The 25,138-nt window shown below is 39.5% G+C and overlaps 2 protein-coding genes across 3 annotated transcripts in view; one reads left to right on the top strand and one right to left on the bottom strand.

The window, feature by feature from the left end:
• Positions 1-1,608: 1,608 nt before the first annotated feature.
• LOC115424133 (NACHT, LRR and PYD domains-containing protein 12-like) lies at positions 1,609-15,597 on the top strand. Its single transcript, XM_030141234.1, has 11 exons — positions 1,609-1,707; positions 2,915-3,024; positions 8,354-8,455; positions 8,887-9,167; positions 9,462-11,217; positions 11,381-11,557; positions 12,114-12,287; positions 13,740-13,913; positions 14,297-14,470; positions 14,903-15,076; positions 15,241-15,597. Exons 1-11 carry the CDS (start codon positions 1,663-1,665, stop codon positions 15,254-15,256), a joined length of 3,183 nt encoding a protein of 1,060 aa, XP_029997094.1. The 5' UTR covers positions 1,609-1,662; the 3' UTR covers positions 15,257-15,597.
• An 8,818-nt stretch (positions 15,598-24,415) lies between these two features.
• LOC115423811 (monocyte to macrophage differentiation factor-like) overlaps positions 24,416-25,138 on the bottom strand; it is a 39,567-nt gene continuing 38,844 nt past the window's right edge. For both annotated transcript variants that reach the window (XM_030140862.1, XM_030140863.1), the window contains exon 7: positions 24,416-25,023. In XM_030140862.1, the coding sequence (XP_029996722.1) occupies positions 24,811-25,023 (213 nt within the window). In that variant the 3' untranslated portion in view covers positions 24,416-24,810. The remainder of the gene's footprint in view (positions 25,024-25,138) is intronic.

The raw sequence follows: 25,138 nt of genomic DNA, 5'->3' as shown, positions 1-25,138 counted from the left end.
ATGTTCATTATAACGTACAGATCACAGTGGATCCACAAATACAAAATATTTAATAACAGACAGAAGATTGTTAAAATTACACTTACTTCTCTTAAGACATTTCAGGTTTAATTTAATTTAATTTTTTAAATTTAATTTATTTGCACAAAATAAAAACAGCAATAGAAAAAACAACATTCAAACAAGTAACGAAATTGTGCAGGAGAGGTTAGAAGACAAAAAGAAGGCTTATATGAATACCTGAATGAACAATACACACAAACAAAAAAAAAAGAATTAAAAATACAATATAACTGAAATAATAAACGAAAGTAAAAACAATAAAAATGTAATCCACATTACAAATCATCAAATACAAATCAAGTGATACCCAGCCTTACATTTTTAAAGTCCTTTTCAGATGCTTTTTAAACAATGATAAAGTAGATGTTGATTGAAGTTCAGGTCGTAGATTATTCCACAGATTTGGTCCACCATATTTCAGAGAATACTGACAGACTGAAGTTCGGCAGTACAGAAGACAAAATTCGCTTGAAAATCATGTCGGAAAGTTGTGAATAACAGAAGACAACATAAAGAAATTGTGAAAAACTTTAGGAAGAATATGAGTGTTTATCTGAGAACACTGTGTGTCTGCCAAGCTCTGCTCTGAGAACACACACAAGGCATTAACCACAGGATAGCAGACAGGCTAACTTAGCATGTTAGCATTAGCATACACACAATAAGGCATTAACCACAGGATAGCAGACAGGCTAACTTAGCATGTTAGCATTAGCATACACACAATAAGGCATTAACCACAGGATAGCAGACAGGCTAACTTAGCATGTTAGCATTAGCATACACACAATAAGGCATTAACCACAGGATCACATACAGGCTAAGTTAGCATGTTAGCATTAGCATGGACCATAAACTCATTAAAACTCAACATTATCAAACTCAAACTCAGCAGAATTCTTCTAGGATGAGTGGGATCTTCCAAACGCAGTGACAGAAGTTTGTCCTCCTTTAACTCATAAACAATAACTTTAATGAACTTTTATTGATCAGAGCTCAGCTCTACAGTAACTGTCCTCCTAACGGTCACATGACCTCAGCTGACAAACTTAAAGGAGCTGAATGTAAGAGCTCTGTTCCCAGTTAATCCTAAAACGGCCCCCTCCAGAACCTGGAAGTAGGTCCATTTTTCATCCACCATTTTATTTTATTTTATTTTATTTTATTGTATCGCGGACAAACACAATGAATGAACTGTATCATTAACAGTAAACAGTGGCAGCTTTAGCAGACATGTCTAATAGGAACCCTAAAAAACCCCCCAATATATTACTGCACATTAATTAAAAAGAGAGAGTTAAGACAGCTAAGAGACAAGATAAATCTTTTTATTTATTTATTTATTTACTTTTTAAAAATTTATTTTGAGACAAGATAAATCAATAAAGACAAAAAAGAGAACAGTGAAGCATCAGTCCAGTCATACACAGACAGCACATACAATATAATCACATAAAACCTCAGCACAGAATAACTTTTTACAACAGGGACTCTATGGAAGAAGTGTCGTAACTCTGTTTATTCAAGGCTCTGCTCTGGTAAACACAGAGTGGGGGCGGGGCCACGGCGGTGATCCAGGTGCAAATGTCACCTGTTTAGATGATCAGCTTTCGTTTTGTTGAAGTAGAAGACGTTTGGTTGAAGGTAAGTGTGATATTATTTATGCGATAATCGTCCTGTTAAATGACTTTTATCGGATTCAGCCGTGAAGAGGATGACATGAACCAAATTCAACCTGTCCCACTTCACTGAGAAACACCCCCCACTCCCCCTGGTTCATTCATTTTTCTCTTTTCTGACTTTCACACCATCATAGCTGTGTAGCAATTAAGTAATAAATAATATTGTAAGATATTGCAGTTCTGTTTTTGTATCTGTTTAATATTGAAGAATGTGCAAACTTTAAACCAGGGCTGTCAAACTCATGTGAGTTCAGTTCCACATTCAGCTAACTCTGATCTGCAGTGGGCCCAACCAGTCAAATAATAACACAAAAATATAGAAACAAGGTCAACTCCAAACTTTTCTCTATGTTTTAGAGCGAAAAAGTAAATTTACATTATGAAAAGGTTTACCTCTACAAACTAACCTTTCAAAAGATGTGAAGAACATGAACAAACTGAAAAAATCAGTGTAATTTTAATAATATTCTGCCTCAGTTTATCATTTACACGTTTACATTATAACGTACAGGTCACAGTGGATCTACAAACACACAACATTTAATAACAGACAGAATATTGTTAAAATTGTACTTACTTCTCTTAAGACATTTCAGGTTCATATTTGTTCAGGTTATTCACATTTTTTGTAAAATTATACTTTATTTTACTGTAAATACATGAAAATATTTGCGTTTACAAACAGAAACATTTGGAGTTGTCATTATTTATAGATTATGATGATGGTATTTGACTGGTCCCGCCCACTTTCGATTGAATTGGTCTGAATGTGGAACCTGAACTAAAAGGGTTATTTAGATCTTCAGTGTAATTTTTGCATTTCACAAATTCATCCTAAGGGCCAGACTGGACCCTTTGGAGGGCCGGATTTGGCCCCTGGACCACATGTTTGACACCTGTGTCTACTGGGTTTAATGGACTCCAGGTCCACTGGGTTTAATGGACTCCAGGTCCACTGGGTCTAATAGACTCCAGGTCCACTGGGTCTAATGGACTCCAGGTCCACTGGGTCTAATGGACTCCAGGTCCACTGGGTCTAATGGACTCCAGGTCCACTGGGTCTAATGGACTCGTATGTTGTTAATTTTCTTTGGGTATTTGCTGTTGTTGGTGGTTGTATTGTTGTTGTTTTTTGTCTTAAATCATTCATTGGTTGGATGTGGTTTCAGACTGACGTCGACAGTATGAGTCTGAGAGTGGATGAAGAGGAGGACGGAGCACAGTTCCCTATGAAGGATCCTCCAGGGGGCAGTCATGAACCAGGACCCTCTGGTCCACCGTGAGTCCTCTGGTTCACACATTTACTGGTTTACACTCAGCTGGTGGGACTTGGTTTGTTAAACAGCAGTAAATACAGACATGAAGACAGAAGGACGAGGAGTTCAGGGTTTCCTTTTTACTGAGGTGGTGTAGACGCCAATAACGTAATAATGACCCATAACGTACGAAATCTGCCATTTTAAAAATGTAATAGGCCAGTAACATAATAACTGGCCAATAATGTAATAATATATTAATATCACTGTATTTAAGTTTCATTTATTAGATATAACTGTGAAAATCTCTCTCTCTCTCTCTCTCTCTCTCTCTCTCTCTCTCTCTCTCTCTCTCTCTCTCTCTCTCTCTCTCTCTCTCTCTCTCTCTCTCTCTCTCTCTCTCTCTCTCTCTCTCTCTCTCTCTCTCTCTGTCCTGTCTGCTGCTCTATAGCCTTTCACACTATCTCCAAACGAAGTGGAAACACACGTTTACAAACATAGGCAATGGTATGATATGAAATATGCATGACATTTATGACATGTATGACATGGAACTCACTCTTGAAGAGAGTTTTTTTTTTTTTTTCACAGTTAAACCTGTAAAGCCTGAACCATGAAATCATTGACAGAAAATTCCAGTTCTTTAAAACTGGAGCCTTTACTGGTCCTTCTGAACAACAACAAAAAAAAATCAAATACTAATTTCCATGTATGAGTTTCAGTTTGTATCATATTTGATACGTTGTGTCTCAGTGCTCAAATATTATTTTCGAACAAACAAAACCATAATAGAACACAAACATATCTGACATATTGGTAATTCCAAACATACATGAGAACATTTTCCAGTGCTACTGTCACGAAGCAATGAGGAATCCACCAGTGGAACTGGTACAGTGGAAGTCTGGAGGTCATAACGCTTCAGTTTTCTTGACTAATTTTGTGGTTCACAGACTTTTTCTTTTGCATGGTGGGAGGCCTGACAACAGTTCCTGTCCTTGTTCAGACACAGATGCACTCGGCATTTCTAACTGTACACATGTGAGCTTATAATTATATACTCAGTGCCAATGAAAATGCAACACTTGAAGATTCTTATATTTTTTTTTAAATCAATGAGGATTTTTATTCCATAAGCTCTTTGGAATTAATCATAGGCCATATCTATACAGTAAAAATAAAAAATCACATCCAAATTTGTTGACAAAAAATAAGGAAAAAGAAAGAAACTCAAGGACCCCCAAAACCAAAAGTCCCAAAGCGGTCCTGGAGGTGCTGCAGCTCAGTGTAGCGGTCCTGCTGTGGCGTGGTCACATGTGCTGGTCCAGGACCAGGTCTGTCTGCAGTTGTCCAGTTTCTTCATGCCTCTGTTGCATCCTGACTACGGTGGACACATTGCATCCAAAACGGCGCCACCTGCCGAGCAGAGATCCCGGCCTCCAGGAGCCCCAGAGCATGGCATCTGTGGTCAGGTGTCAGTCTGGGCATCGCTGAGTTACTGCAAATGATTTTGGTGCTTTTCAGCTTGTGTTTATATACAGAACATGAGCACTCCTTAACTGACCACAGTTCCTTAAGTTGAGCAGTTCATTGCTGAGCAATGAGAAAAACAAGTCTTATGAATGCAGACAAGTTCATTCAAGCGTGACAATAGCTCAACCCGTCTCAGGTTGTTAAGAAACTGTCTGGGATTATCTTCTACAGGTGAAACTGAAACATATTGATGCAGCTCAGGAACAATAAAATACATTCAAGTGTTGCGTTTTCATTGACACTGAGTATATCATTATAATCATAGCATAATCATTTTCAGCGCTTTTTCAACACTGTATTTTTTTGCCATCTAAAAACACACATGCACACACAAAAACAGGCTACTGTGTATTTTTTTCTCTAAATTGGTCAGTTTTTAGTGAAAATCTGTCAGCAAAAGGAAGTTACTAGCAATGGTACCACGGCAACACCCACCTAGTCATCAATCATCATGATACAGTCAGTTGAATATAAGTACTTCTATGAAACTGGCCCTAAAAACAGGACAGAGGGGCTACAAATTCAAACCAGACATAGACTAATGTTATGAAGCAAGTTTGGAAGCACTTCGGTCTATTTAAAAAAATAAATAAATAAATTAAAAAAAAAAAAAAAAAAAATATATATATATATATATATATATATATATATATATATATATATATATATATATATATATATGTGTGTGTGTGTGTGTGTGTGTATATATATATATGTATATATATATATATATATATATATATATATATATATGTATATTTACTGAGATAAAATAAATTATTTTTCAGATAGAAAACATTTTTATTTGACGTGCGCATACAAAAATCCATGTCACTTGGTAAAAAGGACGTGAAAATTACACACTATTATTTTTTGAATATCTTTTTATTTTCTTACATGTACATTTTGAGAATCGAAGTAAATATGGAAGGCAGAGTGTTTCATAAAAATGACCGCTGTTGCAAAACCACTTGTAATTTACATGCGTTTAAATGGGCAGGTTCCGCATGTAACATGAATGGACACGATGGGTTCCACAAGAAACCTTGAATGAGACTGAGATTCATGAAAAACCTGTGTCTGGATTAGAAAAACCACTAGGATCGACACATTTAATGCAGTGTCTTTATTTATAGTCTGTAGAAGACCATTTATAGACATGTTTTCAGATCAAAAATGACACCTAGGTAGCTTTTCATGTCCCAATTTGAGTCCCGATATTTTATTAAAAATTCATTAATTTTGAGATTTTTTTGCATTTATCTGAGGTCATCATTAGGTCCATCCTGGGAGAAATATGTTTACATTTCTCTTTTTTTATTGGGTCTAAAAAGCAGGAAAAGTGCCAGATACCAAAATAAACCCAGTGTCATAGAAGCACCCATATCTAAATGTTTTGCACTAAATGTACCAAATTATGCCATTTGAACATTTATATAGTTTACTTGAAAAATAAAGAAGACTGTGTGTTGTTTGATGATATGTATAATGCATGAAATGCAATAAAATTACAATTGACTGATTTAGAATTATATGACCACACATACCTGCTGTATCAAATTTGATACGCCTTTTTCAACACGGTTTTACTAAAACATGGATTATGAAATATTAAGTAATTTCACATTGCATCAACCCAGTAACTCTGCCTATTGATGTTTCAGTAAAAAAAAATGTTTTCTGACCTTAACCTTTTCAAAATTGGAAAAGTTCTTCTTCAAAAACCACCTGTGCCTCCTTCCTCGTTAATGACTGGAAAGACCTCTGGTGAACAAATTCCTCCCCCTAGTGCATTATCCGTGTATTGCATGTATCTCATTGTATACGTCAGGTTTTTCAAGAAAAAAAACATCACAGTGATCGTGTAGAGGGCTTCAAAACTCATGTATCAAATATTATACGTTTGGCGTTATAGGGTTAAGGATTTTTTGATTTCCCATAATTGACCACTAGATGGCAGTGGTGTGACTTTAACTTTCTTCAGTTGTCCAAGCTTCCTTTCTTCCTTTCTAGCACACATGTTGAAAGGTAATCACTGATCAATGATCAATTTTCTTCGGTGAACAATTCATTTTGTTGAAATTCTTGCATATACCACGTACAATCTGATATATTTAGTGCAGGAGGATTTAACATTATTAGAGTGTATTCAAAGTTAACTGACTGTACCTAGCTAACTGTTGGCTAGTTCTGAGCATTATTAACTATTACAGTTGGATCATATCAGAGGTATAAACATTTTTAAGGGTGTGTCCCATGTTTTATCTGTTCAATATATCCATTTTGTTCCACAAAATTTACCAGAAGTCATCAGCTAAAACACACACAGAGATACAGATGTGTGTACGCATGCATGCACACGCACACGCACACACACACACACACACACACACACACACACACACACACACACACACACACACACACTTTAAAAATGTTTATACCTCTGATATGATCCAACTGTAATAGTTAATAATGCTCAGAACTAGCCAACAGTTAGCTAGGTACAGTCAGTTAACTTTGAATACACTCTAATAATGTCAGATCCTCTTGTACTAAATATATCAGACTGTACGTGGTATATGCAAGAATTTCAACAAAATGAACTGTTCACCAAAGAAAACTGATGACTGATTACCTTTCAACATGAGCGCTAGAAAGGAAGAAAGGAAGTTTGGACAACTGAAGAGAGTCAATGTCACACCAGTGCCCTCTAGTGGTCAATTATGGGAAATCAAAAAATCCTGAACAGTGGAAAAAAATATTACTATCTTCAAGAGTGAGTTCCATGTCATACATGTCATACATATTTCATTTCATACCATTGCCTATGTTTGTAAGCGTGTGTTTCCACTTCGTTTGGAGATAGTGAAAGGCGATAGAGCAGCAGACAGGAGAGAGAGAGAGAGAGAGATTTTATCACAGTTTTATCTTATAAATGAAACTTAAACACAGTAATATTAATATATTATTACGTTATTGGCTCAGTTATTACATTTGCAAATAATTTTTTTTTTATCAGGCCAATAACGTAATAACCGACCGATAACGTAATAAGTTATTACATTATTGGCCAAAACTTATTACGTTATCGGTTCAGGACTTCTATTACGTTATTGGCCTATTACATTTTAAAAATGTCAAATTTCTTACGTTATGGGTCGTTATTATGTTATTGGCTTCTACAGGTGGTGAAGTGGAGATGAGTTGACATCTGCAGATTGAACCAACGTCACTGTGTCTGACAACAATAAAATTATATCAGTGTCAAAAAAACAGCCGCAGATGACCTTTGTCCTCTTCTAACACAGACATTTAATCACATGCTCTAAAAATGACAGATTATACAATAAAACTTTGTTACTGTCATGAAATCAGCTCATTATCATCCAGTCTTTTCTGATTTCACTTTGTAAGGAACATCTTCACAATTATTTAGTTTAACAAATTAATAATATAACGTCATAACTCTTACTTCCAAAAGCTACGTTTTGGTAGTTTTTGGACATTTTTAAAAACGAAATGATTTTTAAATTACTTTATAAAACTGTTAATAGTCTGAACCGTGTTGCCGTCCCCAAAACAGAAAAACAGATGTATCGCAATAAAACTCTTCTTTCTGCTGCTGAAAAACATCCTGGAATATTCAGAGGAAATGTTGGAAGGTTTTCATTCTTAACGTCCACATGTGTCCTTCAGAACCAATGAAAATCCAAAGCAATGATGGACAAAGATCAGAGAAGATGAGTTTAATGACACTAACATTCTGTTCAATCCAACTGTTTACTGTGTTCATAAAATGAGTTTATTATTCAACAGACCCAGATCAGAGTCTACAGCGTCCGACTGTCTGTCTATGAAGAGTGGCTGGTCTAAAGACCCCCCTCCAGATTTTAATGAACCAGGACCGTCTGATCCAGCGTGAGTCCACTGGTTCACATTATTTACTGGTTTACATTCAGCTGACTGGTCTTCATATGTTAAACAGCACTAAATAAAGACATGAGGACAGAAGGATGAGGAGTTCAGGGTCTCCTTTTTAATGTGGTGGTGGTTCTTCTGCTTCACCGTTAGGCTTTGGGGTTCCCCTGGGCTCTATTCTAGGACCGATCCTGTTTTCTCTGTGTTCTGCCTCTGGGTTCTATTTTTACTCTTTATATGGACATCCTGGGGCTGTGTGTTTATAGAATACTTCTTCTGGTTTTACAAAATGCAACATGATATCATGACACCACTTTGAATTTGCGTGTTATCTGTACACTTTATAAGTTTTGTGCGTGTATGTTCACGCTGTTATTTGCCCGCTGTCCAACTGTTTTCTGTGTTGATAAAATTAGTTTATTATTTAACAGACACAGATCTGAGTCTCCAGCTTCCGACTCGTCTATACAGTCCCCTCCAGATTTTAATGAACCAGGACCGTCTTCACCACCTGGACAGACTTCTGAAGTGGACCCACAGTCCTGTTGTTTGTGTCAGAAGGTCCTGACTGATCCAGTCCAGACCAGCTGTGGACACTGGTTCTGCAAACAGTGCATCACTTCATACTGGGACCAGTCCGGTCCATCAGGAGACCCCTCCTGTCCCCAGTGTCTCCCCACAACTGGACCACTGGTGGACAGCACTGTACAAAGTAAGACTGTTTGTGTACATTTAATCTAAACCTTCAGGTCGAGTCCAAGTATTTTCTTCATGTCTTTGACTGTAATCGGTTTTAATTGAAACAGTTAAATCTGAGAACCTGAACATGTGTTTGAGTGCAGATGTTTTTATCCAGGACCAAGACCTGCTCAGCTGTTCCATGTCCAGCTGTGTGTTAGTCCACCAGTTCATGGACAGATGAGCAGATCCAGGTCTAGAGTCCTGTATATGGAAACTGTTGTTAATATGAACTCAGAGAAACCTTGTTTTTATTGTGTGGTTTCAGATGAACATAAACGGAGTCTGAGGAGCAGATGTGAATGTGTGACTGAAGGAACCGATGAAACAGGAAGTAGAACCCGTCTGAACCAGATCTTCACTGAGCTCTACATCACAGAGGGACAGAGTGAAGACGTTAATACCCGACATGAGGTGAGGATGCTGGAGACGGTTTACAAGAATGTCCCTGAAGACACTCCCATCAGGTGTCAGGACATCTTCAAAGCCCTACCCGACCAACAGGAACCCATCAGAGTGGTTCTGACCAACGGCTTCGCTGGAGTTGGAAAAACCTTCTCGGTGCTGAAGTTCACTCTGGACTGGGCCGAGGGTTTAGAAAACCAGGACGTCAGTCTGGTGGTTCTGCTGTCCTTCAGAGAGCTGAACCTGGTCACAGATGAGCAGTACAGTCTGCTGACGCTGCTCCATGTTTTCCATCCAACGTTACAGAAGGTCACAGCCGAGCAGATCAACATCTGCAAACTTCTGTTCATCTTCGACGGCCTGGATGAAAGCAGACTGTCACTGGACTTCCATGACTGTGAGGTGGTTTCAGACGTCACCCAGAAGAAACCAGTCAACGTCCTGTTGACCAACCTCATCAAGGGGAACCTGCTTCCATCAGCTCTCATCTGGATAACATCTAGACCTCCAGCAGCCAATCAGATCCCTCCTTCATGTGTGGACAGGGTAACAGAGGTCCGAGGCTTCACCACTGACGACCAGAAGGAGGAGTACTTCAAGAAGAGATCCACTGATGAAGATCTGTCCAACAGAATCATCTCACACATCAAGACGTCCAGGAGCCTCCACATCATGTGTCAAACCCCACTCTTCTGCTGGATCAGTTCTACAGTTCTGGAGCACATGTTGACTTCAAACCAGAGAGGAGAGCTGCCCAAGACCCTGACGGACCTGTACTCACACTTCATCACAGTCCAGACAAAGAGGAAGAAGAACAAGTATGAAAAAAGACATGAGGTACAGCTGACCGAGGCTGACAGGGAGGTTCTTCTGAAGTTGGCGAGGCTGGCGTTTGAACATCTGGAGAAAGGAAACCTCATGTTCTACCCTGAAGACCTGGAGCAGTGTGGTCTGGATGTGACAGAGGCCTTGGTGAAGTCAGGACTCTGTACAGAGATCTTCAAAAGAGCGAGTGTGATCCTCCAGAAAACCATCTACAGCTTTGTTCATCTGAGCGTTCAGGAGTTTCTGGCGGCAGTCTACATGTACCACTGTTACACAACCAAAAACAAACAGGTTCTGAAGAGGTTTGTGGAAGACTGGAACCATAATTCAACACTTGATGAGTTCTTGAAAAAAATGATGGAAAAATCCCTCAAAAGTGAAAACGGTCACCTGGATCTGTTTGTTCGTTTCCTTCATGGCCTCTGTCTGGAGTCCAACCAGACCCTCTTAGGAGGTCTGCTGGGTCCAACAGAGATCAGTCCAGAGACAATACAGACAATCACCAGCAACCTGAAGGAGATGAACAGTGGTCACATGTCTCCTGACAGAAGCATCAACATCTTCCACTGTCTGACGGAGATGAACGACCACTCAGTCCACCAGGAGATCCAAGAGTTCCTGCAGTCAGAGAACAGATCAAAGAAGAAACTCTCTGAGATCCAGTGTTCAGCTCTGGCCTACATGTTGCAGATGTCAGAGGAGGTTCTGGATGAGTTGGACCTGGAGAAGTACAACACATCATATCAGGGACGACTGAGACTAATCCCAGCTGTGAGGAACTGTAGAAAGGCTCGGTGAGTTCGGATGTGACTACTAACATTATCATTCCGTCATTTTTTCAAGTGTAAAATAGTGTTTGTTAAAGAACTGGTGTTACAGGAAACATGAAGCTTTGTCAAGACGGAGATATTCAATAAAATTCCATTTTCATCGTATTTAACTTTCCTTCATGTGCAGACTTGCTGGCTGTGCACTCTCGGAGAGTCTCTGCGAAGTTGTGGCTTCAGCTCTGAAGTCCAATCCCTCCCATCTCGCTGAATTAGACCTGAGTTTTACCATGAGTTTGACAAATTCAGGAGTGAAGATTCTTTGTTCTGCACTGAAGAATCCAAACTGCAGACTGCAGACTCTGAGGTCAGGTCACTATCTACACTATCTCTCTCTCTATATTTTTTTCTTTTTTTTGTGTAGATCAGTAACTTAAGATGATACTAAATACTAAGGCATGTTTTTCAGCTGGCCTAACACGGCTTAACTGTGATGAAACACATCAATTTTTTCTCAATTGTTAGAAATCCGTAGTCCTTATGGAAAAGGACTTCCAGCCGAGCGTCTTCCCAGTGAGGACTCCTGTTTTTTGCCGCATTTCATGTTTGATGCGGGCTCTTGTGTTGAGGTGATGTCATAGTCCAGTTACCCCCTAAGATGTGGAACGTGAGCTGAAATGCGAAAAGCGAAATGCCCCCAAAAATAAGAGTGACATGGATAAAGGAGTGGACACTGAAGAAAACTGTACCAAAAAGAACAAAATCAGTTGTTCAGTTCTGGGAGGGGGGGGTGTCATCCACTAAAACTTGGTTTAAGTAACATAAGTAAATATGTTACAGTAGATGTTTAGTTGCTTCAGGTTTGTTTTTGAATTAAACCACACTATTGGATCATTAATGGCCATCTTTTCTTCTTCATTCAGGTTGAGGGACTGCAGGTTAACAGAGACCAAATGTTCTTCTCTGGTCTCAGCTCTGAAGTCCAGTCCATCCAGTCTCATAAAACTGGATCTGAGTTGGAATGACCTGAAGGATTCAGGAGTGAAGCTGTTGTGTGATGTTCTACAGAGTCCACAATGTCGACTTCAGGTTCTGAGGTCAGTCCACTGTCTGTTGATACTTTATATATTTGTAGTTTTTCGGTTTTTGATTCTTCACACCATGATGATGAGGCAGAGGCAACCACCCAACTGTATCATGGAATTTTTCTTAAAAAAAAACCTAAATTCCTCTACTCAGAGTTGAGTCCACCTGTCCATTAGTCAGAGTCTAATGCCACGTTTCCACTACGTGGAACCAGCTCAACTCAACTCGGGTACCAGGTACTATTCCTGGAGACCGTTTCCATCACAGGATACGACTGACTATAGAGTACCTGGACGTCATAGCGATGCGATGCGTAACTTCCGTGTTGTCTGCTCAGAGAGTCGCTGATTAACTCACCCGTTGCGTGTTGCTCCATCAAGCTCACGCTGAATTTTTTTGTCGGCCACCAAAGACAGAAATGTCTGAACCTCCTCGACCGACCACGGTGTGGTTTTGCGGGCAGTCATCATGTGGATTCACCTACCGGTATATTTACTGTAAACTTCTGAATCTGTTTTTTTAAAGTAGCGAGTCGCACATTGATGATGCGATGACGCAGACAACTCTTAATGGCCAGTCAGGTGTCTACAGTGTTTACGCATCATGTTTTAGTATCTCTTCCCCAGTTTTGGAACCTCGGCGGAGCAGACACCAAAAAACTAGCACTGGGTACCAGATTCAAGGTCCTTTTATGTAAAGCAAACGCAAAAAGGCAGAAATGAGTCGACTCAAGTCAAGCCGGTACTACGTAGTGGAAACGCAGCATATGGCTACGTTTACACATAGCCAGGAATTCTGGAAAACAGATTTTTCCCCCTCCCCATTTTTAAAAGGTGACCTTGTGATACTGGGCTCTACAAATAAATTAAACTGGAAAAAAAACCTTGTGCACACGTAACCATTTTCAGAAAAAGTTTTATTTACACTGCCCTTTATATCTATACCGTCAGAGCATGCCAAGGCTGTAGATGGCAATGTGGTGAGACGATCGAATAACATTAATCAGAATCCTAAAAAGAACCACAACAAAACGTTACTTCTGTTACTTCGCACATGTGATGCAAATGTATTTCCGCTGAAAACTGTGACATTCGCCCTAGATCTCTGTTTCCCGCTTTTTACAAGCAAATAAGAAAATGGAGATTTGCCGAAATCTGCACATTGGCCAGAGTTTTTAGAAACCATCGTTTTTGGTGGGTGTGGCCATCGTTGTCATGTAAACCATAGGCATAAATGCAGAGAAAACTGTCTGATTTGCCAGATACCAGTGAACATAGCCTGGCAAACCTTGTTGATTCTCTAAGGTTTAAAAGTTTGACATTAAAATGAATAGTTGTTGTTTGGTTAAAAGTCAAACCACTACTACTTTTTTTTATTAGAACACAGTAATTCTGAGCTTCATGTCTGAAAACATCAGACTGGATCATTAGTGGACGTTTCTGCATCCTTTCTTCTTTGTTCAGGTTGAGGGACTGCAGGTTATCAGAGACCAGCTGTTCTTCTCTGGTCTCAGCTCTGAAGTCCAGTCCATCCAATCTCATAAAACTGGATCTGAGTTGTAACGACCTGAAGGATTCAGGAGTGAAGCTGCTGTGTGATGTTCTACAGAGTCCACAATGTCGACTTCAGGTTCTGAGGTCAGTTCACTGTCTGCTGATATTTAATATATTCATAGTTTTTCTGTTTTTGATTCTTCACACCTTGATGATGAGGCAGAGGCAACCACCCAACTATTATATCATGGAATATTTCTTTTTAAAAAAAAACTCAGTTCCTCTACTCAGAGGTGTTCAGTCCATCAGTCCAACAAACCTTCATTTTCTATGGTTCAAAAGTTCGACTTTAATATGAATATTTGTTTTGGGGTAAAAAGTTAAATCTATGATTTAAAAAAAATCAACCACTGCTACCTAAAAAAAACAAAATAAAAAAAAATAGAACACTAATCCTGAGCTGCATGTGTGAAAACATTCGACTGGATCATTAATGGACGTGTCTCCATCCTTTCTTCTTTCTTCAGGTTGACTTCCTGCAGGTTATCACAGACCAGCTGTTCTTCTCTGGCCTCAGCTCTGAAGTCCAATCCATCCACGCTCACACAACTGACCTTGAACTACAACGACCTGAAGGATTCAGGAGTGGAGCAGTTGTGTGAAGTTCTACAGAGTCCACGATGTCGACTTCAGGTTCTGAGGTCAGTTCACTGTTTCCACACTCACACTTTGTCACAGTTTACATGTTTCATTCACGTCTGAACCTCTTTTATGTACAAATAAAATGTACAGCAGGCACAGAAAGTATTCAGACCCCCTTTCATATTTCACTGTGTTCTATTGCAGCCATTTGCTAAAATCATTTCGGTTCATTTTTCTCTTCATTAACGTTCGCGCATTCACCCAATTTTGACAAAAAAAAAAAAAACGAAACAGAATTGTAGACATTTTTGCAGATTGATGAAAACAGACAAATGTAAATATCCCATGTCCATCAGTTTTCAGAGCCTTTGCCTTCATGGACTGTGATTGGACACGTTCATCAGGGTCGGACATTCACACTAATACTTGGTTCAAAGTCATTCAGTAACTGTGCAACACTCCATAGATTGTCCTCTACATCTTTTATTCAGGTTGAGGGGCTGCAGGTTATCGGAGACCAGCTGTTCTTCTCTGGCCTCAACTCTGGAGTCCAATCCATCTAACCTCAAAGAACTGGATCTGACTCGAAACGACCTGAAACATGAACATGTGAGGGAGCTGCTTGGTCTTTCCCTCAGTCCAGATTATGCTCTGGAGTTTTTGAGGTCAGTAGATGTCGGAGTCAGTCCGTGTCGGTTTGTTGAACAGTTTCAGGTTTTGGAGAACAGTCGACCGATCAGATCAGATCAGGGTCAATTAGTTAGTGTTTGTTTGGTCTGTACGATAACTGAACTGATTCCTGGTTTCTTCTCGTGTCTTCATTCATCAGCTTGTGGTGGTTCTGATCTCTGTACCGGTCTCAGTGATCTGGACTGTGGGAGGACCAGCCGGGTCCATGATGATCTCCACCTGTTACGAAGGCTTAGTCTGGACCACGTCACGGATCTGAGAACAGCTCCACCATCAGAGCCTCAAGTCCACCCACATTCTGGTCCTCTGGATCCCTGGTCCTGGTCCTCTAGAGTCCTCACCCAGAGTCTTGGCCAACCACACAAGACCAATGTCCCTGTTTTGTACAGCGGTGTGCAAAACTATTAGAACACTTGTCAAATCTGAATAAACTGGCGTTTGGTTTTTTTTTCCAAAGCCTGAATTTCACTTTTTGCCGTTGCAAAAGGTAAAGGCAAAGGTACTGAGAATATTTCACCTACAAATGTATCTGTCCAGTCCTTTTTTTTTTTTTACATTTTACTCTAATATTTAGTGTGCACCCCCCCCCCCCGGCAACAATCGCAGCAGTGCATCTTTCTGTCAGTGTGTCGATGTATTTTCTGACAGTTTCAACCCCAGTGTCATTCCACGCTCTCAGAAGCTCATTCCAGAGTTTCCTCGGAGTTTTGCCGGGGAAGGCACACTAAATATATAGAAAATTATTATCTAAATATTAGAGCAGGGGTCTCACACATGCATCTCAGGGGCCAAATGTGGCAAACCAAAGGTTCCAGTCCGGCCCATGGGACAAATTTGCAAAGTGCAAAAATTCCTCAGTCCAGGCTATGGAACTCATTTTAGTTGCGGTTCCACATACAGACCAACATGATCTACAGTCAAATAATAACAGCAGAAGAACCGACAAAAAAGAATGACTCCATATTTTCTTGTATGTATCTGTCCAGTCCTTTTTTTTTTTTCACATTTTACTCTAATATTTAGTGTGCACCCCCCCCCCCCCGGCAACAGTCGCAGCAGTGCATCTTTCTGTCAGTGTGTCGATGTATTTTCTGAGAGTTTCAACCCCAGTGTCATTCCACGCTCTCAGAAGCTCATTCCAGAGTTTCCTCGGAGTTTCCTTAGATTGTTACCAAGGGGGGGGGGGGGGGGGGGGGGCTCTGGAGTCCTCATCCTGGTCCTCTGGGCTCTTATCTGTAGGTGTTACTGTGTTTGTTTGTGTTGCGGCTCCACCCTGTGGACTAATGGAGAACTGGGCTGAACACCTCATGTCATTATTGGGGTCTATCTGTGTGTATTTATGTGTGTATTTATGGGTGTATTTATGTGTATTATGTACATATCAAAAAATTTTCAAAAAATTCAAACTTCTCTCAGTTTTTAATGTGAACCTTTACCAGACCTGTGTCTTCATGTCCAAATATGGTCACTTAACTCATGTTCTTCCCAAAGTTTCCAGAACTTCTTTATATTTTTTTCTATTATTCACAATTCTTCTACACGATATTCAAGCAAATTTTATCATCCGTACTGCCGAACTTCTGTCCATATTCTCTAAAATATGGTGGACCAAATCTGTGGAATAATCTATGACCTGAACTTCAAACGACATCTTCTTTATCATTGTTTAAAAAGCATCTGAAAAGGACTGGAATTCATGAAAAAATGTAAGGCTGTGTATCATTATTTGATTTGTATTTGATGATTTGGAATTGGCCCCAGGTGGAGGAGTTCAAGTATCTCGGGGTCTTGTTCACAAGTGAGGGAAGGATGGAGCGTGAGATTGACAGACGGATCGGTGCAGCGTCTGCAGTGATGCGGTCGCTGTATCAGTCGGTTGTGGTGAAGAAGGAGCTGAGCCGAGAGGCGAAGCTCTCGATTTACCGGTCAGTCTACCTTCCCACCCTCACCTATGGTCATGAGCTTTGGGTCATGACCGAAAGGACAAGGTCCCGGATACAAGCGGTCCAAAAGAGTTTCCTCCGTCGGGTGGCTGGGCGCACCCTTAGGGATAGGGGGAGGAGCTCAGTCACCAGGGAGGAGCTCAGAGTAGAGCCGAGCTCCTCCACATTGAGAGGGGCCAGCTGAGGTGGCTCGGGCATCTGTTTCGGATCCTCCTGGACGCCTCCCTGGGGAGGTGTTCTGAGCATGTCCCGCTGGGAGGAGACCTCGGGAAGACCCAGGACACGCTGGAGAGACTATGTCTGTGGGCTGGCCTGGGAACGCCTCGGGGTCCCCCCGGAAGAGCTGGAGGAGGAGTCTGGGGAGAGGGAAGTCTGGGGAGGAGGAGTCTGGGGAGAGGGAAGTCTGGGGAGGAGGAGTCTGGGGAGAGGGAAGTCTGGGGAGGAGGAGTCTGGGGAGAGGGAAGTCTGGGCGTCCCTGCTTAGACTGTTACCCCCGTGACTCGGCCCCGGATAAGCGGTGGATAATGGATGGATGGATTTGGAATTAGATTTACATTTTTATTGGTTTTTCTTTGGTTTATTATTTCAGTTACATTGTATTTTTAAGTCTTTTTTTTTTTCTTGTGTATTGTTTATTTTCAGCTTCTAACCTCTCCTGCTCAATGATGTTACTTGTTTGAATGTTGGTTTGTTTTGTTAATTTTCTCTTGCTGTTTTATGATGTGCAAATAAATAAATAAATAAATAAACAAATCTTCTGTCCTCATCCGTCTGTTCCATTTCACTGTGTTTTTCCGTTGTGTTTTTTCTGTCCACATGAATCCTACTGATGTAAATGTGGACTTCTACAGGACGACAGACAGACCCAGATGTTTTTGGTGTTTTTTTTTCTGTTATAAATGTAAATATTCTCCATTTTTTGTTGTTCTACATGTTCCAGAAGAATGTGATCATCCACTGCATGTTTGGCTGTTTTTTTTCTCTGATACATCTACATCAAACCCTTCAGTAATAATTTATAGGCATAAGAAAAAAATAACAATCAGATGTGCAGGGGTCCCAAACTCATGTTCTTTCAGGGGCCACATTCAGCCCAATTTGATCTCAAGTAAAATAGTAACAGAATAACCTATAAATAATGACAACTCCAAATTTTTGTCTTTTAGTGCAAAAAAACCCCATTAAATTATGAAAAAACTTACTTTTATAAACTATCCAAACAAAAAATATACCTGAAAATACTGAAATTTCCTAAGAAAATTAAGTGTAATTTTAACAATATTCTGCCTCAGCTTCTCATTTCTACATGTGCATTATGGATCGAATCTACAAAGACACTAAAATAGTTCAAATTATGCTGAATTTTCTTTAGACATTTCAGGTTGTTCATATTTGTTCAGGTTATTCACATTTTATTGTTACAGGATAGTTTGTAAATGTAAATATTTTCATAATTTAATGTTATTTTTTGCACTAAAACAAAGACAAATATTTGAAGTTGTCATTATTTACAGACATAATGTAATATTATGTTTTTCACATCAAACCCAGAAGAAAATCTGCAGTCATTCTTTTTTGTCGGTTCTGCTGTTATTTTTTGACTGTAGATCATGTTGGTCTGTTTGTGGAACCTGAACTAAAATGAGTTCCACAGCCTGGACTGTGGAGTTTTTACACTTTGCAAATTCATCCCATGGACCGAATTGGAACCTTTGGTGGGACGCATTTGGCCCCCGGGCCGCATGTTTGACTCCCCTGCAGATGTGACGACTGCGTTGACGTCCATCGAACACAGACACGTTCAGCTGAACCGTCACAGACCCTTCCATGTGTCAGATTTAATCCAGTTTTTCCAAAGGATCTCTGTAATCAAACATCATGTGATTGACAGCGTTTTCATTGGATTCATTTAAATTCATGTATTTTACATTTACTTTGTCTGAGAATAAATGAACAAATGTGATGTTTTTTTACCCTCACCAGGGTTTGGTCATCCGTCTGTCTGTCTGTCTGTCTGTACCAAAGTGACTTTAGGCCTTCTTTGTCAGAATAATGACTTAAAGAGGGCTTGATAATATTATTCATCTTGCTGTTGTTGTTTTTTTTGGTTGTTGTGTTTTTTTCCGTTTTTTGGGGTTTTCATAGGTTTGTAGGTTTGTTGTATAATTTGTTACCTCCGCCAAGGAGGTTCTGTTTTTGCCGGCGTTGGTTTGTTCGTCTGTCTGTGTGCAAGATAACTCAAAAAGTTATGGATGGATTTGGATGAAAATTTCAGGAAATGTTGATACTGGCACAAGGAACAAATGATTATTAAATTTTGGTGGTGATCGGGGGGTGGGGGCATGGAGGGGCCCACTGATCTGCCTTGGTGGAGGTCTGCGCTCTTTAAGTGCTTCTAGTTTGTTTTTTTTATATTGTCTGTGTGGTTCCTTATGTATAAGTACATGTTTATTTAAAATAATAATAATAATAAAAAGAATTATGACTTACCATAGGGATAAATTGTTTATCGAAATTAGAAGATAAAAAGTTGAAATTATGCTCTTGCAGACAGGAGAAACAGTTCTGAGCAGGGATACGAACCCAGTCGGCACAACAGCTGTTTTTTTATATATATATTTTTTGAACACTGGCTGTGTTCCAGAGGCTCCTCCCTCCGACTGGTCTAGGTCTTCAGTTGAAGAACCCCAGTTTCAGAAAACACTGGGTCTCCTCCTCTGTCACTGCTGCTTGTTTTGGACGTCTACAACTCTTTCTCTAAAAACTAAACTAAAAACCCACTGGTTGTAGTTTTAAAAATGGCGGCTCATAGCTTTCGCTGGTCTGTAACCCCGCCCACACACACTCCTGATTAATATCTTCAGCGTCATTTTTGGATTTCACATTCATCCCAGGGCCGGACTGGACCGTTTGACGGGCCGGATTTGGCCCCCGGACCGTATGTTGGACACCCCTGCCTTAGATCAAACTGGTCTGAATGTGGAACCTGAACTAAAACCAGTCAGACCAGTTGACTGTTCATATCTTCAGTGTACTTTTGCTCCTGTGGGTCGGACTGACCTCTCAGGCGGAGCGCATGTTTGACGCCCCAGTATTAAAACTTAATGCCCATTAAAAGGAGACCGAGACGTGGAACAGTATCACGTTTTATTTTCACATTATAAAGGTGATGCTCGTACAGTGGAGGATCATTGGTGTCGACGCAGCATCGTGAACAGAACAGACAGGAAGCAGATATTTAACCCCGCGAAGGCCAGAACCGAACAGAACCAAACGGAACCGGCAGAACGTACAAACATTACAAAACACAGTGGTTGAGGAAATCCATGGTCTGTTTACAAAAAACACCAGATAGGAGGTTTAGAATCTGGAGGCGTTAAAGCGCATTTTTACAAAACACGTGGACGTCGGGTTAATTCAGTGGTCGGACACAAACACGGCGCCCCCCAGTGGACAAACCCAACCACAGAAGAATGAGCGTGCACTCGACCCATCACTGTTCACATTAAAGCACCGGAAAAAAAAACACCTGGACATCAACGTTCAGATTAAAAAAATGAAATGAACCAGAGTGAAACGTAGGTGTCGGACGGTTCTGGAAACCACGGATCGGATTTGGTTCTTTATCAAAGTTCGTCGAGGAAATGGACGAAGAGACGGCTTTGGTTTAGTTTGGACGAAGGCGGAGGTTTTGGTTTTCACTGATACTTTTGTAGATTTGATGAAAACACTGACACATGTATGAACAAATATACCTTTTGTTTTTAAAGGAAATGTCAAATATTTAGTGATTTTGTTGCAAAACGTGATTTAAAAAATGTAATTTAGTCCAAATACGCTGCATTTATTGGGCTTTGTTAACAATTTTTTTTGTCAACGAAGTGTATTTCTCAGATGGTTTTGTTTTTTAACCACTGACTTTATAGAACGATTATTTCCTAACTGTAAAAAAGTGCCTTGAATACACAAAATAAACCCATTTTAACACTTAATGAACCATTTTCTCTATTAGAATCTGGTGTTTTGTGGCACAAACACTGACACACAGGAAAAACAGACCTTTTTTTTTAAGGAAATGGCAAATAATTAGTGATTTTGTTGCAGAACGTAATTTGTAAAACGTAATTTAGTCCAAGTACGCTGTATTTATTGGGTTTTATTAACAAATACCAAGGTTTTTTTTTGTCAACAAAGTGTATTTCTCAGATGGTTTTTTAACACTTGATTGTATAGAATGATTATTTCCAAACTGTAAAAAAGTACCTGGAATACACAAAATAAACCCATTTTAACACTTATTGAACCATTTTCTCTATTAGAATCTGGTGTTTTGTGGCACAAACTCCATTTGCGTTCATTCATTGTCTATTTCTCTACACGAGTCGACACTGTTGTCGTATAATATTTAAGGTTAATTCACTTTAATTAAACCTGTAGGAAAATCAATCTGCATTTTACCCACCTAGCGTTAGCATTAGCATTAGCAAATGCACTGAATACTGTGTTTTTAAAAAAAAAAATACCGGGAGTCGCCATCATGTTAGATGTAAATGGGTTAAAAATATCCTCCATGACGTTCAGGTGAATTATATTATATTATTATGATTATATAGTATTCTTTATATTTTGCAAAGTTAAAAATCACCTCTTTATTCGCTTGGAAAATTATCAGTTAATCAGACAAACATCTCAGTAACTATCGGATTCATTCACGCATCGTCAATAAAAACTTGTTTTTCAATAGTTTGTAATTTACTGTAATTTTTTCTTGAACAAGGTCACATGAGACCTGACAAAAAGGGGTGGAGCTTCAGGTCATGTGGTCAGAATCAGAGGCAGCGTTAACGAATACAACTGAAATACGCGTTTAAGTGAATTTTCCATCTAAGTGTAAGAAACACAGTTGATGTGTGTTTGTATTCAGTCACGAAATACTGTTTTAACACAAAGAAATGATGCGAAAATCTGTAAAATATGATATGAAAAAAAGTCTAAAGTAGATCAAATTTAAAACATCTGGAAATTTCTTTTAGGTTTTATTAAGTCAAAATTTACGAGTTAATTTTCGGCATATTTTTTGCAATATTTTACCAACTTTTACCGACTAAAAATGAGTCTTAAATGTTGACAACACACATGAAGATGTAGCAAAAGTAACTGATTCTATGAGTCTCAGAGTAAACTTTGATTGAATCTTTGGTGAGTTTTTGTCGATGACGTGTTTGGTTTAAATGACTTTTAATCCGACATTTATGGACGTTAACCCTCCGGTATCCATGTGAGCATAATATGCACACTTCACACTTCATGTTATTAAAGGTCAGAGTATTTTTGATGATCTGTTTTAGGTCAGAATTCTAAAGTTGTTCAGGTTTTCATGATCGCAGAAATGTAAACAATGTTAAATTCCTACTTAAGGCTCCGTTCACACAGCAGGTCTTAAAGCATAAATTGGATTTTTTGGTGAAATCTGATTTTTTCATGTGCTGGTTCATATTCTACATTAAGTGCGACTTTTATCAGTTTTCAGTCTGAACTGAATGTGACCCTGAAGTGACCCACATGCACTAAAGAGGTCCTGATGGAATACGAGACCACGCAGACACACACTGTGTTTACGGAAGTAACACTCCTGGGACGAAGAACTGTGACGTTTGTCGCATTTCAATGACGTAAAGGTCGGATGAATGCAACCTGGCCGTTTAGACTGAAGTTGCATTAGAAAACATCAGCTACGTATCGGATTTAGGACCACATATGAAAGCGGTCTGGGACAGATTTAGAACCGCATATGAAAGTGGTCTGGGCCAGATTTAGGACCGCATATGAAAGTGGTCTGGGCCAGATTTAGGACCGCATATGAAAGTGGTCTGGGCCAGATTTAGGACCATATATGAAAGCGGTCTGGGACAGATTTAGAACCGCATATGAAAGTGGTCTGGGCCAGATTTAGGACCGCATATGAAAGTGGTCTGGGCCAGATTTAGGACCGCATATGAAAGTGGTCTGGGCCAGATTTAGGACCGCATATGAAAGTGGTCCGGGTCAGATTTAGGATCACAAATGAAAGTGTCAGATTAGTGCTGTTCAAACTGTCTTTAACAGATCGGATCCAGGTCACATATGGTAAAAAAATCGGGTTTGGGCCACATTTACCTTCAGTCTGAACGGAGCCTTAACCCTTCCACCAAGTGAGTACAAAATACACACTGACACATTTAACATTTGACCTAGAACCAAAAATAATAATGAATATGAACCAATGTTGGTGTTAATCACTGACATATGACAAGAAGAAAAAATAAATAAATAAAAAAATAACTGATGCCATTTTTATGGAGAATACTGGGGGGGGGTGCATCAAAAAATATGGTTTGTTTATATTACAAACAGCATTTAAAGGGTTAAATATATGATGGTTATTGAATATTTGGTCATTTTTTTGATGGCTCAAGTTGAAGAAAAAAAAAAAACATAAAAAAGCGTCTGAAATTTTTTGGACATTATTTCGGCGCCTGCACAGATTACACACTTTTGTTGTTTAGAACTTTATGGGCATAAATACCAGAGGTTAAATACATGATCCAATCACAGTTTATTCTTATTAAATGTGGACAAGTTACAACCAAAGAAAACCTCTAGTTTTCTCTGATTTCTCCAAGTTCTTGACACGTTTTCTTGTCGTATCCGACTGAAAACTCGGCATTTTTACCCTTTTTTAAAATTTTTCTTTCATAAACATTAACATTTTTACCCATTTCTTACACTGCATTTTAATTACTGTTAAGTTTAGTAAATGTTGGTGTTAATCACTGACATATGCAAGAATGGGAAAAAAAAAAAAAATTATGTAGAATATTAAAAAAATTTGTTTTTTGTATCAAATTGATGGTTTGTTTCCATTATAAACATGACATTTAAAGGGTTAAAAATATTAAAGTTATCAGTATTTGGTATTTTTGTTTATGGCTAAAGTTGATGAAATATAAAATAAAAAATAAAAAGGTCAAATCTAAACCATATGAAAACCATCCTGACATTCCTACTGTTCTGTGCATATTATGGGCTGGAGGTGATTAAAGGACCTTCTGTGGGCGGGACACCAGAGGGTTAAACATCCAATCATGTCAATCTGTTCGTTTGTAGCTGATAATAAATACTTTTGGTTCAGATTTGATTCGTGGTTTTCAGAAATGCGGTGTTTTATTCCGGTGCTGCGGTTCCTCCACCCACCAGCAGGAGGCGCCAAATACTTCCCTGACAACTACATCCAGATCCAACCAGAGAAATAAAACACAGTGAACAGACGGAACCTGGATTCAAATAAACACAGGAAAGAACACTGTCAATATTCTGTTTTTTTTTTGGTTTTTTTTCCACCTGAACTTGACTCGAACCGGGCTAAAAACCGAAAAAGCGCCGGTTTAGCACCTCGATCACTGACTGAAATGTACGAAAACCTCCGTCGCCTGGAATGTGACTTTAGTCGATAGAAAATCCTGGTGTGGAACCCTGGGATCGGCCTTGGATGTGCTGAGGTTAATACGAAAACAGGAAGTCAAAAGTCCCTCGTCGCTCAAGTGGGGGTTTTTTTTGTTTTTTTTTTGTTTTTTTGGTTTTGGTATAAAACAGTTGTGAAAATAGCTTTTATTTTACTCTGGGAGACACTGGAAAACGCCGCTCTCCGTCACCGTAGAAAACCGTAAACAATTTGTGGTCACATTTGTGGTAAACGTTGTCGCCGTGGACGCGGCGTGGGCGTCAGGTCATGAGTCGAGGAGGAGGGCGTGGTCGCCGTCGCCACGGTTCCTGTAGAGGTATTTCCAGATGGCGTAGTAGTGCACGGCCGCCGCCAGCGCCACGAACACGTGCCAGATGGCGTGGGCGAACGGGATGATGCCATCGCTCTTGAAGAACACGACGCCGAGGCAGTAGATGAGTCCGCCACAGGCCAGTTCGTGGAGACCCTCGGTGTTCGACTGAGGAGATGGCGAAAAAACAAACAAACAAAAAAATAACATGTCAAAACAGGATCAGGATTTTTGTTTTTGTGTACCTGTAAAAAAATGGAAATTGTGCAACAATTCATTTTCA

Source organism: Sphaeramia orbicularis, chromosome 8 (genome assembly GCF_902148855.1).
Source record: "Sphaeramia orbicularis chromosome 8, fSphaOr1.1, whole genome shotgun sequence".
Classification (NCBI taxonomy): Eukaryota; Metazoa; Chordata; class Actinopteri; order Kurtiformes; family Apogonidae; genus Sphaeramia; species Sphaeramia orbicularis.
Note: the sequence above shows the minus strand (reverse complement) of the source record. Positions and strands in the feature narration are given on the sequence as shown.

What these genes read in the sequence shown, in the direction of transcription:
- LOC115424133 (XM_030141234.1), top strand. Translation starts at nt 1,663, where the DNA reads ATGATCAGCTTTCGTTTTGTTGAAGTAGAAGACGTTTGGTTGAAG. An exon ending in CCAGGACCCTCTGGTCCACC is followed by an intron (nt 3,025 to 8,353) that starts GTGAGTCCTCTG and finishes ATTATTCAACAG; the next exon opens with ACCCAGATCAGAGTCTACAG. An exon ending in TGTCGACTTCAGGTTCTGAG is followed by an intron (nt 13,914 to 14,296) that starts GTCAGTTCACTG and finishes TTCTTTCTTCAG; the next exon opens with GTTGACTTCCTGCAGGTTAT.